The sequence below is a fragment of the Carcharhinus amblyrhynchos genome, chromosome 25 (assembly GCF_965287045.1).
Source record: "Carcharhinus amblyrhynchos chromosome 25, sCarAmb.v2.hapA, whole genome shotgun sequence".
NCBI classification, from domain to species: Eukaryota; Metazoa; Chordata; class Chondrichthyes; order Carcharhiniformes; family Carcharhinidae; genus Carcharhinus; species Carcharhinus amblyrhynchos.
Genome location: NC_137348.1, coordinates 29,356,789 through 29,370,253, shown reverse-complemented (window position 1 = coordinate 29,370,253; position 13,465 = coordinate 29,356,789). Strand labels below are relative to the sequence as shown.

At 44.4% G+C, this 13,465-nt stretch overlaps 1 protein-coding gene across 2 annotated transcripts in view; it reads right to left on the bottom strand.

Moving 5' to 3' along the window:
* LOC145358357 (uncharacterized) overlaps positions 1-13,465 on the bottom strand; it is a 112,869-nt gene that overhangs the window by 15,238 nt on the left and 84,166 nt on the right. For both annotated transcript variants that reach the window (XM_080212315.1, XM_080212314.1), the window contains exons 36-39: positions 12,750-12,803; positions 4,932-4,985; positions 4,097-4,114; positions 1,137-1,190 (exon numbers count right to left, since the gene is read on the bottom strand). In XM_080212315.1, the coding sequence (XP_080068441.1) occupies positions 1,137-1,190; positions 4,097-4,114; positions 4,932-4,985; positions 12,750-12,803 (180 nt within the window). The remainder of the gene's footprint in view (positions 1-1,136; positions 1,191-4,096; positions 4,115-4,931; positions 4,986-12,749; positions 12,804-13,465) is intronic.

Sequence of the window (13,465 nt, the reverse complement as noted above, 5' to 3'; positions counted from 1 at the left end):
AGACTTCCTCCGGGTTCTCCAGTTTCCTCCCACAGTCCAAAAAATGTGTGATTAGGTGCATTGGCTGTGCTAATTTCTCCCTCAGTGTCCCTGAACAGATGCTGGGATGTGGCAACTGGGGGATTTTCACAGTAATGTCATTGCAATGTTAATGTAAGCCTACTTGTGACACTAATAAATAGACATCATCTCTCTATTTGGATGGGTTGTTCGTTATTCAGGAGCTTCCATTCTCCAAACCTTCAGTTTCGACAGAAGGTTTTAATTGAAAATCTTACCTATCTCTTACTCACTGTCCTACAACTCCTGATCTTAGTCCATGCCGTAATTACAGCACTGAATTCCTATTCAGTATAAACAGAGTGTACTATATTCATGTGCAGTAACTATATGCTGAAAGGGAATTGTTAGGGGAGTATTTCTTGCTCAAAGTATTGCCTTGGTTACATATTCAATTATGTGACTCTGAAAAAGACTGTCTAGGCTGAATCTCATTGATTATACGCCCTCTGATGATGCCACTGAAGGAAAGCCCATCTGTTCCCATTGATTTCTAAATACCTCCTCCAAATGTGAGCGGTACGGTGGCACAGTGGTTTGCGCTGCTCCCTCACAGCGCCAGGGACCCAGATTCAATTCCGGCTTCAGATCGTTGTCTGCGTGGAGTTTGCATGTTCTCCCCGTGTCTGCGTGGGTTTCCTCCGGGTGCTCCTGTTTCCTCCCACAGTCCAAACATGTGCCGGTTAGATTGATTGGCCATTAGTGTCAGGGGGATCAGCAGGGTAGGTAAGGGGTTTAAGGGGATAGGGCCTGGGTTGGATTGTTGTGATGCAGATTCGTTGAGCCAAATGGCCTCCTTCTGCACTATTGGTATTTTATGATTCTAACAGAAAGAGTTGGCAACAGTTGGCTACTAAAATAGTGAGAGGAGACCCCAACTCATCAATTACGTCCCCATTCTCCTTCCTATCCACCCACCCTTCTCCCCTTCCCTTTTCCAGAGTAAAAGATATGCTGCAAGCCCAACGATCACAAAGGTTACCTTGATAAGAGGCACCAAGGGAGATAAATTAGACTGATGTAGGAATGTAACTGTGGATGTGGGTCTGTTTATACAAAGCAAAGTTCTTACTTACTGGCGGTCCTGCATTGCCTTTAGGCCCTGGCATTCCCGGAAATCCTTTCAGCCCCTGAGAACCATTGACAGAGTTAATCAATTTCTTTATCATCTTGCAAAGAGAGTTATATTTATTATTGATAAATAAATGTACAATTATAGTAGCAGTAACGCAGTACAATATCATGAAGTGATGAGAAGCAAAATTTTGACACATAGCAGCTATCGAGGATCAGGTTAAACTATGAGTGTGTGCTTGGTTTGTGCAATGATTTCCCACCCTCAAATATATCTGCATCCCTCCCCCCCCCCACCTCCCCCACGACCTCTTCACTTGTGTTGCCAATTTTGCCTCATCTTTAACACGCTGGTACAGATTTTTGTATCACTGCATCCATCAGAAGGAAGAGGGGACCATCTCCCTGATGGAAATGGTCAGAGACCTGACCCATTTCAGCAGGTAGGCCCAGTTGATAAGCTAGAAATCTCAGCAGATCTGACAGCATCTGTGGAGAGAGAGTAGAGCCAATGTTTTGAGTCTGGATGATTTGTCATCAGAGCTGCGTTGGCTCTACTCTCTCTCTCCACAGATGCTGTCAGACTTGCTGAGATTTTCCAGCATTTTTGTTTTTATTTCAGATTCCAGCATTTTTGTTTTTATTTCAGATTCCAGCATTTTTGTTTTTATTTCAGATTCCAGCATTTTGCGTTCATCTAGCTGACCAGCTGTTTGCAATAAATGAGTATAGCTTCCCTATCAGCATGGTGGGAATTTCTGGAGCTTCGTCATGGAATGGAGCTAGGGCAGCACGGTGGCGCAGTGGTTAGCACTGCTGCCTCACAGTGCCAGGGACCTGGGTTCAATTCTGACCTCGGTCACTTGTGTGTGGAGTTTGCACGTTCTCCCCGTGTGTGTGTGGGTTTCCTCCAGGCGTTCCAGTTTCCTCCAACAGTCAAAAAACATGCAGATTACGTGGATTGAACATGCTAAATTGGTTGTTAGTGTCGGGGGGGATTAGTGGGGTAAATACATAAAGTTAAAGGGATAGATCCTGGGTGGGATTGTTGTTGGTGTAGGCTTGATGGGCTGAACGAACACCTTCTGCGCTGTAGGGATTTTATGATTGCCACCATGAACAAAGGAAGAATAATGGAGGCAATTGCAAGATTGAGGACGACGGGCATCCTTATCTGACAAAAAATGATTAAAAGCCTTACTTGAGATGTTTAGAATGGTTCACACAGGTCCCATTAGAAACATCTGAACAGGTCACTCACGGGCAGGTACCAATGGGCAAATCTTGCCGAGGGCCATTGATACTTCAAACTTCCGTCAGGCCTCAACTCAGGCATTCAGAGCACCCGGGTTTCCCATTTTAAGGCCGTCAGCAAAAGAGTAGACTTCACTGATGGGGCAAAGTCAGGGTGGTAAATGTTCTGCAATTTTCATTGTGGAAGCACCCCATTCCTGCCCAGCAGTTAAGATGGAAAACAAACTCGATTCCTTACACGTTTGACACTTGCAGCTCACTCTTAGGTGAATTTTGACAGCAGCTAATAGCAGGCTCAGAGATATCACATCCAGATCCAATCCCATCCCTAACCGATTGATCACTCACACAAACACAGCCTCTCTTTCCTCAGAAAAAAGCTGTAGCAGAGGAAATATGATTCATCTCTCCCTCTTACCCCAGGCCAAATATATCCATTATATCCACTATTCCAACAGAGAATAATTAACAGAGCAATGGTGTGTAATGACCCTTGAGCCGAATTGATATGGTTCATCTAATTATTAAATACATCTCTTGAGTTTTGGGCAGTCTGCAGCCTGTTCTGTAACAAACAGGAGGGAAATCAGATCGTCTGAGAAAACAATAATCCACCAACATTAATACAGTGGGCGCCTGGCAGAGATGGGCAGAGTGGGTGCCAGGCAGAATGGGCACCAGGCAGAATGGGCAGAGTGGGCACCTAGCAGGGATTCTGTGTTATTTACTGAAAACACCATCAGGTAGAAATCAGAGATACACTGCTAGAAACCACCAAGACTTCCTAGACCCACAAACCCTCAAAAACCCTTCAAACTCCACAACCTCTACCATCTAGAAGGACAAAGACAGCAGACACATGGGAACACTGCCACCTCCAAAACACTCTCCATCCTGATTTGCTGTAGTTTTGCTGTTGCTGGGTCAACATCCTGAAACTCCCTCCCTCCCTAACAGCGCTATGGATTTACCTACATCACATGGGCTGCAGCGATTCAAGGAGGCAGCTCACTGCCACCTTCCCAAGGGCAATTAGAGTTCGCTTTCAAATACTGGTCCAACCAGCGACGCCCATGTCCCATGAATGAATAAAAAGAATTCATCTTAATCACCGACAAATTCACATGTCGTTTCTCTACCGTTTTACTGAAGTCAAACGCATATAACAGTGGAGTGACAGTGCAGAAGGTAGTCTCCTGGTCCTGAGTAGACGCCTTGAAAGAGTTATCCATTTCTCTCTCCTCACAAACCTGCAAATCCTTCCTCTTCAACTGTTTATCCAATTCCCTTTTGAAAGTTATTACTGAATTTCTAGCCGTTATCCCTTCACGCACTGTGGCTGGAATTCTCCCGCTTCATCTGACACCGCAATTGTAGCGGATTGTGGACAATATGAAGGCCCACTGACAGTCAGGCTGGAACTTCAGGCTTTTAGACTAGCACAGCCAGAGAATTCCGCTGTACATTCCAGACACACTTCACTGAATGTTTCCCAAAACTTAGTAAGTACCAATATCATAAGAACAATTTCATATCACAAACAACAAGCATTCTTTTTCTGTGGTCTGATATTATGAGCTATGGTTATTTGACCTTAAGAAAGCTTTGACTGTTTTTAACCTTGACGCACTTTTTAAATTCATGAACAAACCAAACTTGTACCTAGATACATTGGTGCACACCCTGAACTGATTGGGGGACTGCTTACCTTTGCTCCATGTGGACCCTGCAAATGAAGCACAAAACAACAGCAGTTTTATTTTGACGGTATAAAATAGTGCGACCTGCGCAAAATGGGGGGAATTCTTCGGCCGTTCACTCTGGCAGGATTCTCCAGTCCCGCTGCAGGGGACAGAAATTTGGCTGACTGCCAAATTCTCCGTCCTCACTTGCAGTCGCGACAGGGTGTAAATGACCAGAAAATTCCAACCAATGTACTTCCATATGAGCCTCTCTTATAAATAGCTTTTTTAGGAAGGAACCTTGGCTTTAAGATAATACACGTGCCATCCAGGTAAAAAGTATTTTCATTCATTTAATTTCCTTGTTAAAAATTTCCCACCCACAAGGTTTTCTCCTTCTCTGAAGTTCTTACTCTTACAGTTCATCAAGTACATTACATCCAGCTTGCTTCTTGTATGGTCTACGCTCGCAGTTCAGTTGTAGATGCATCACAATTGTGCCTATTCTGTCCTCAGATAAGTGTGTGAGGTCTTTCAGCAGTGATGAACATCAATCATTTTCCCAGTAGCAATGGACGTCAATTATCAACACCTATCCTGGCTGCTTCCTCGACCCCTGATCCTGAACCCCAGAGACCTGCTGTACCCTCTCCACCACAGACTTATTGGACCAGGTACCAAGCATGGACAGTAACTGGGATCTTGCTTGGGGACAATACATGGATTGAATGAGTTGACTGTATCCAGTTTTTAAACAATAAGTGAACTTTAATCAGATGCCTTAGCTAATGATTAAATGCAGCAAACAGTTTTGAGTTTGAATGGAACGGGACACTATTAATTAACGTAAGCAGCAGTTACCGGCAGTCCAGGCAATCCTTCCTTTCCTTCATCACCGGGGCGGCCAGTGTCACCCTGTCGTTGTAGACAAATAACATAACTTTGTTACTCGTATATTAAGATAGCTGAGACCATTAGGAAATCTGTGAAAATATTAACACGTTTACTACAAGTGGCTAATTATTTTAAAACATCTTTAATGTTATAGTCCCGATAATCCATTTTATCCCATTGTGTCGTCTCATGCGTTGTATCATGTATTTCACTATTTTTTATTACCATTTGAAAGCAGGATAAAACAATAAGGAGGACTGAATAAATCATTTATACAAAGTAAAGAAAATGAACAGATGGGGCAGTATCCCTGGAGTATTTCTGAATTGCAAACACACAGGAATTGTCCCTGCCCTTGAAATTTAGATCCAGTTTTTATTTGCGATTTGCCATTCCAGACAAGAGAATAATATTGATTCGATTTATTATTGTCACATGTATTGGGATACAGTGAAAAGTATTATTTCTTGCGCGCTGTACATACGAAACATACCATTTGTAGAGTACATCGGGACAAGGGAAGGAGGGAAAAATGTAGCGTTACAGTCATAGCTAGGGTGTAGAGAAAGATCAATGTAGTATGAAGTAGGTCCATTCAAAAGGCTGATGGCAGCAGGGAAGAAGTTGCTCTTGAGTCAGTTGGTACGTGATCACAGACCTTTGTATCTTTTGCCCAATGGAAGAAAGTGAGAGAGAGTATGTCCGGAGTGTGTAGGGTCCTTGATTCTGCTGGTTGTTTTTCCGAGGCAGCAGAAAGTGTAGACAGAGTCAATGGATGGGCAACAGAATACAAATATACACCCATTCCCAGACTGTTCCATGCCAAATCAATATTAGTCCCAGTACTGATTTACACGCACCTAAATCTTAATTTCAGATTCATTTCTTTGTTCTGCCTATAATTGGGATAGAATATTGGATTATATGGGGAGCAGTCAGCTCAGTTGGCTAGATGGCTAGTATGTGGATCAGATTAATGCCAACATCATGAGGTTTTTCGCCAAGACAGGCCCGGGGTCTGCCTTCACATCCTACCCCAAATAAAAAGAAATCACGCCACTTTGCTGTAGTTCAATGAATAACTGCCAAAGACTTGCCTTTGGACAGGGAACTCAAGAAGATGAATCGCGATATACTCAAATGCTGCCCTGTTCTACTCAAGCATTTTAATTAAGGGCGGCACAGTAGTTAGCACCACTGCCCCATAGTTCCAGGGACCCTGGTTCAATTCCAGCCCTGGGTAACTGTCTGTGTGGAGATTTTACGCTCTACCCATGTCTGCGTGTCTTTCCTCAGGGTGCTCCAGTTTTCTCCCAAAGTCCAGAGATATGCAGGTTAGGCTGATTGACCATGCCAAATTGCGCCCCAAGATGTGTAGGTTAGAATGATTAGTAGGGTAAATGGAGATAGGGAGTGGGGGATGGGGCTTGGGTGGGATGCTCTGCTGGGGAGTGGGTGTAGACTCGATGGACCAAATGGCCTCCTCCTGCACTGTAGGGATTCGATGAAAACAGACTTGAGACAACCATGTGCATCAATTTGACCAGCTTTACCATTTAACAATTGGGAGTTCGACATAGGGAAAACTAGTCTTGTGCCACAAACGAACCAAATAGTATATGATTTTATTTAAATTTAATTTCCAATTTCAGTATTGAAATATTGTGCAAGATTTTGCATATTCCAAGCTATTAACATTCTTGAGAGATTTCTTAACTATTTTTAAATTGGAAAAAAAGATAGAAACCAGAGAAAATATTTTCTATTCAAGATTACTGCTACTGCCCTAAAATTTGCTATTCCCTTGAAACCAATTGCTAAAATTAATACTCAAATCAATAAATGATTCAATTTGAATTATCATCTCTGAGAAACCTGATGAGGAATCCAATATTCTGACTTAATTCCAATACTGAACACAGTAACATTGCATTAAATGGTACACCATTGGCTTTGAGTGGGATAATGTTCATATCGAAAACTAATTAGAAAAATCATTACTAACTTGAGGCCTAGACATGTAAATTGAATGCACTAAACTGTGCTGCTCCAATAAGCATTTGCAACACTTCAGTATTTTTAAAATCAAAGGAAATAATTGTATTTAATTTGGATAGTTAATTGTTCACTCCTTATTCTAAACAAGTAATTTCAAATTCTCCAATGGCCTGAATTAACAGAGCAAATGTGCCCACAATGTCAGAATTAAACTGAGGCCGGAATTCTCCTGTTTTCAGGTTAAGTGCCCTCACAAACAGGAAAATGGGAGTATTGTCCACTGACGCTGGCAGCATCTGACAGGTGGGATTCACCCACCTGAATGATACAAATGAGCTCATCTCCGGGAACCTGCTGGCTAGCCCCCGCTGTTGAGATCGAGGTGTCAATTTTAAAGATCTCCACGCTAAGAGGCAAGACCCTCCTCCCCCCCAAAATGAAATGATGACCATCTCTGACCATTGGAACACCACCAACCCCTCACAAAAGAGGGGCATCCTCCCCCTCACCCACAAATAATTGGTCACTGCCCCTATCCCCAAAACCACACAAGCAGGAGGGTGACCTGACCTGACCCCCATGCTCCCCCCCCCCAATATCAGTCCCCTGCACACCCCCAATCAACGCCCACCCCCTAAAACCCCAAATCAGTCACCCCTCCTCCTCAGACCCCACTCAGAACCCCTCCACAGACATCCTAGTCAGCCCTCTCCCCCCTTAGACCACCCACTCAGCCACCCCTCCCTCTCAGACACCCCACTCAGCCACCCACCCAGCCCCTCTCCCACCTCAGCCTCCCTCATGACTCACACCCTGACTCAGCTCCCCCCTCCTCCCTCAGACACACCACTCAGGGCCACCTTTAGGCCATGTTCTTTGGCAGGGCCAACAGTGCACTGCCCTCTGGCACCCTGACACTGACACACTAGCCTGCTGTGTTGGACCATGAGTGGGTGGGGGAAAGATCAAGGAAGTAGGTCCAGAGGCTATTTACCCCTCTGCTGCTGTTAGACGAAAGAGGAAAGATTCCTCAAATGGACTCGGACTGGGGGCAAGAGGTTGACTTTGCCAGTGTCCTCAGGGATGGGGGTCATATGGCTGGATTGCTCCTTCTAGCCTTGGCAGACTTGAAGATCACCCCTGGCACGGTGATTTCAGACTGCACTGTGATCAACATTTTCATTTTTGCCAACCAGCTATGAAAACGCTGAAGTGACCAGGTCACTTTAACCTCCATGCCCACCCCTGTCCCCCTCCCCCAGTCGCCTGCAGCCTTTAGTATCACTGTAGTACTCCATTCTGCGACAGAGATTTCTCTCTCTTCCTGTCAGAAACTGCAGACCCCTTTGAAGTCCTCTGGACAGAGAGGAGATGTTAATTTCACCTGGGGAATGGGGTGGGGTGGAAGGCTTTCAATCTCCACAGATGTGCACTCATCCTCAATGTATTCACACAGCTTTGATTTGCATTCTCTGAGCCTTCCTAGCAAACTGAAACCTTTAAAACCCTCTCTATTTCATTGAAAAACACTATCTCTTTCAAAATGCTGCTTCCATTGCCAGCTTAATAGATTTCTACTCAGGCTTCAGCCAGCTGTGTTTATATACATTTCCCTTCACGCTTGAATGCATCTCAAGTACCTCCATTGTTCCTAACTAAACATTTACAGCTTTGGTTCCTTCATGATCAATAAAATGGTCCGCAAAAGAGGAGGTTAAACCGTTCATTCTCCTCACACCTGCAGCTTCTGACAAGGAGAGGGGGAAAATCTCTGCTGCATAATGGAGTGTTGCAATGATTTAAAATCCTGCCAGGTGACTAGGGGGCTATGTAGATTAAAGTGACCTGGACACTTCAGAATTTTCACCACTGATAGGCAGGAATGCAAATGTTGATCATAAGAATGCTTGAAATCACCATGCCGGAGGTGATCTTCAGGTCTGCCAGGACTAGAAGGGGCAGCCCAACAATAACACACCATTCCCCATAGAGAGTACTGAGATCAAACCCGTGCCCTAGTCCGGACCACTCAACCCCCAACACCCTTGAAGGGCCCTTTCTCTTTAGCCTGGCGGCAGCAGCAGTGGGGCAAGTGGCCACTGGACCTATCTCTTTGATGCCCCTTTGGGCCCAGGGTGTCAGTCCCAGGGGGCAGTGCACTGTTGGCACTGCCAAGGCACGTGACCTGAAGGGGAGACTGACTGAAGGTCTGAGAGGGAAGGGGAAGGTTTGAGTAGGTGTCTGAGGGGGCCTGAGTGGGAGTTGGGTCACCGTTGTGGCTGCAGGGTGTGTGCGTAGTGAGGGGGGGGGGCTGTGTGATCTGTAATTTGAATGGTGATGGTTTGGGGGGGGGGGGGGTGCGGGCGGTGGGGGAGTGTTGGGGGGGGGGGGGGGGTGGAGGAAGGCCAGGGTGGTGGGGGCGGTGAATGGGCCATCAAACCTGTTAGTTGTGTTACAATTAGCAGGTTGGCATAATTATTGCTGTGGATGGAAACCGGATCAAGACCGACAGGCATGGGTGGGGCAAATCCCCATTGGTTTGACGCCTTTCAGGAGTCCTGAACTTTGGCCCATGCCCCATTCTGCAGTGGGCTGTTGGAGAATCCCACCCTCACTGTTAAATGCTCATGAATTTACTTCCCACGATAATTTCACCACAACATTTGTCTAATTTAATATTTGTTGGCACTTTCAATCTCAAAATTTGACAATAATAAAAATCTATTGTCTTCATAAATATTGCACAGTGACCCCTTGGTTCCATATGGCCAGGGACTGTCCCCTCTGGCTGATAATTGCACTACTTTCATCGCAACGTAGACAATTTTTGAACACTATTTTCCCTCAATCAATCCTAAATTTGTTCTGTGAGCAAAAACCTACAAAACAATGTGAGCCTAAAGTAAACATGAAATTATGATAAAAGAGCAAAGCTGAAATATTGAAGAGTAGAGGAGGGGAGGCATGGCCTACTGGTATTATCGTTAGACTTTTAATCAAGAACCTCAGCTGATGTTCTGGAACCCAGGTTCGAATCCTGCCACAGCAGCTGGTGGAATTTGAATTCAATAAAAAAATCTGGAATTAAGAATCCACTGATGACCATAAAACCATTACTGGTTCACTAAAAACCCATCTGGTTCACTAATGTCCTTTAGGGAAGGAAATCTGTTGACTTTACCTGGCCTGGCCTACGTATGACTCCAGAGCCACAGCAATGTGGTTGACTCTCAACTGCCCTCTAAGGGCAACTAGAGATGGGCAATAAATGCTGGCCAGCCAGCGACACCCATGTCCCATGAATGAATAAAAAGATGTGAGAAAATTGTTACATTGGATTATTGATTGAATCACTCATGTCCTTCCCATTCCCCTTTCCTGTATCGTTACTCTTCCCATTGAGAAGCTCACTCGATATGGAATCAAACTTTTTGTCCAATAAAGCTGAGTTCAGAATTCTGAATTATTGGGCATGTTTGATTGCTTTGTTATGGATTTTATTTCATGCAAACGACCAGGCCACCAGCATCATCAACAACACATGGTGGGATATTCCAGTCATTGCTGCTCTGAGACTGAGGTCAACGGACCTTTAAACGGCTCGTCAAACTGTCCGACCCGTCAGCGACGATTCTGGCCGCAGGCGAGACTGGAAAATTTACCCCATAGATATTAAACTCCATCAATGTACATCATATACAACCATGATGGCATAGTGGCACAATGATTAGTTCCACTGCCTCACAGTGCCAGGGACCCAGGTTCAATCCCAGCATTGGGTGACTGTCTCTGTGGAGATTGCACGTTCTCCCTGTATCTGAGTGGGTTTCCTCCGAGCGCTCCGGTTTCCTCCCACATCCCAAAGATGTGCAGATTAGGTGGATCGGTCATGTTAAATTGCCCCTTTGTGTCCCAAGATGTGTAGGTTAGATGGATTAGCCATGGTGATTGTGTGGGGTTATGAGGAAAAGGTGAGGGAAGAGGGGCTGGGTAAGATACTCTGTCAGAGAATTGGTGCACACTTGATGGGCTGAATGGCCTTCTCCTGGGCTTTTAGGGATTCTACGACAATTAACACACTAACAATTACATTCTTCACATCACGATTGAGAATTTCTGAAGACTATCCAGCTGTCTTTAAAATAGAGCATGTCCCAAGGCAGTATAAAAAGCAGGAGAAAAAAGAACGAAGGAATGAAGGTGTAAGGGCTAGCAGATTTCTCCAACAGGAGTACAGTCGTTCAATTCTGAAGGAATTGCTGCAGCATTTTCATTGAATGAGAATGGAAAAAGGCAATAGTAAACTCAAGTGGCAGAATTGTCCCATTCCACCTGCCATGGGAATCCTAATTGGGAGGGGGAGGGGGGGCAGATCATGCATAGGTCCATTGACCTCAGGCAGGAATTTGCAGTCTTGGGGCGAGCACAGCCAGAAAATCACACCTAAGGTATCAATTAATCAGAGCTATGATTCGGATCCTAGGTCTTGTCAGAGATTGCTTTGAGTTAATATTGTTAAAGTTTATTTATTAGTCACAGGTAGGCTTACATTAACACTGCAATGAAGCCATTGTGAAATTCCCCTAGACGCCACTCTCCGGCACCTGTTTGGGCCAATGCACCTAACCAGCACATCTTTCAGAATGTGGGAGGAAACCAGAACACCTGGAGGAAACTCATGCAGACACGGGGAGAACATGCAAACTCCACACAGACAGTGACCCAAGCCGGGAATCAAATCTGGGCCCGCTAACAACTGTGCCACCGTACCACCCCATATTGTTGGGTGGTGATTTGCTATGATGAAATCACGGGAGGTATCTGATTTGCTACTTCTGTGTCAGATCAAAGGACGGACCTTGTTTGAGATAATGACTGAGTGGCTTGAGCTCCCTTGAATAGTCGGCTAGGCCACTGAGGAGCGGAACTCCTCCAAAATCGACAGTTCAGTAACTATAGCTCTGCTCTCACACAGTGTTGTACTGAGGGTTGGTTTTAAGTCAGTGAATGAATCATACAAGCACCAGCCAGAGGGCTGTCCTTGTTTTGTACAGTATCTGAATTCTAGTTTAGAGAAGGAAAGCGTGGCCAGGTTGTGGTTTTGGAAAGCTTCAACTTTTAGCGACGTATGGGCAATTTTATTCGAACCTGCCCAATAAGAAACACACAAGATCAGGTTGGCAATCCACATGACATTCTACTCTATTTTGCTGTCCATTAAAGTCATCAGGCAGTAACATTGGAAATGATGTTAAATGGCAGCCCAATCTGGTCCTGTCAGACTCCGACTGCAAGTTAGCTTAAAATCACCCCATAGATTTACAACGACAGCAGGTTTATCCTTTTGGTGTGTTGGTAAGTGTGCAGAAACATCTATTTTATTGAGTTGCATTGTTAACTCAGTTTTTATCTGCCTTGTGAAAATAAAGTGACCCATTGTCACAAAGCTGCATCTCATTCCGCTCTGTGTCTGTCTCATTGTTTGATAAGCAGGTTATGTGGTGGTGTGTCATGGTACATTCTAGTACTTGGTGGGCAGAGGGTAAGGGTGCCCGGTCGCCTTAGGTCTGTTGATCATTTAACCACAATATTAGATAGAAAAGACACTCTCCAGACAATAGAGAATAAACCAACATACGCAAGTGGCTGGCAAACTATACCAAGAATTGTGTATTTGCAGAATTGTCAAACCCCAAAATGTGATAATGCCATTCAGCATTATTTCGTGCAGTGCACAATTTGTCATTTATATTTATCATCCAGTTAGATTCAGGATGTGATACTTACTTGTTGACCTTTACGACCGAGTAAACCTGGTAAGCCTTCAGGTCCTGGTTTCCCCTTAAACAACGAGACGCAAAAACGCATTCAGACCTTCAGAACATACTTTTACTGATGCCGTGTAATTTCATAGTTAATTACCAAATATCATCCTAACAGATTTTGTCAATAATAATTGACAAATGTGTACCTTTTGAAAACTAGTGGCATTTGCTACAAATGAACCAGTTGGACTTTAACCTGGTGTTGAGAGACTTCTTACTCTGTTCTCTCTCCACAGATGCTGTCAGACCTGCTGAGATTTTCCAGCATTTTCTGTTTTTGTTTTGGATTTAAATATAACAAGGTTTACTTAATTTAGATATTTCAGAATAGGAATAAAATTTTGCTATTAGAATCCCTACAGGGTAGAAGGAGGTCATTCAGCCCATCAAGTTTTTCAGAATAGGAATAACATTTTGCTATTCTGAAATCTATCAGAGTGTCTATTGAGCTTAAAATTGCTCAGCAGACTCTGTGGGCGGTGTTTTCCCCTCCCCACCCGCCATGGGAATTGTGGCGGGCATGACCGTGCGAAGATCCATTGACTTTGACTGGGATTTTCCGACCTTGGGATGAGCGCAACAGGAAAATCAGGGATTATGTATAAGAATTATGCTGTTCATGTTATTTTCATGGCCATTCGCTGCAGTGGACCTGCTGAAAGCTATACAGTCTCAGTT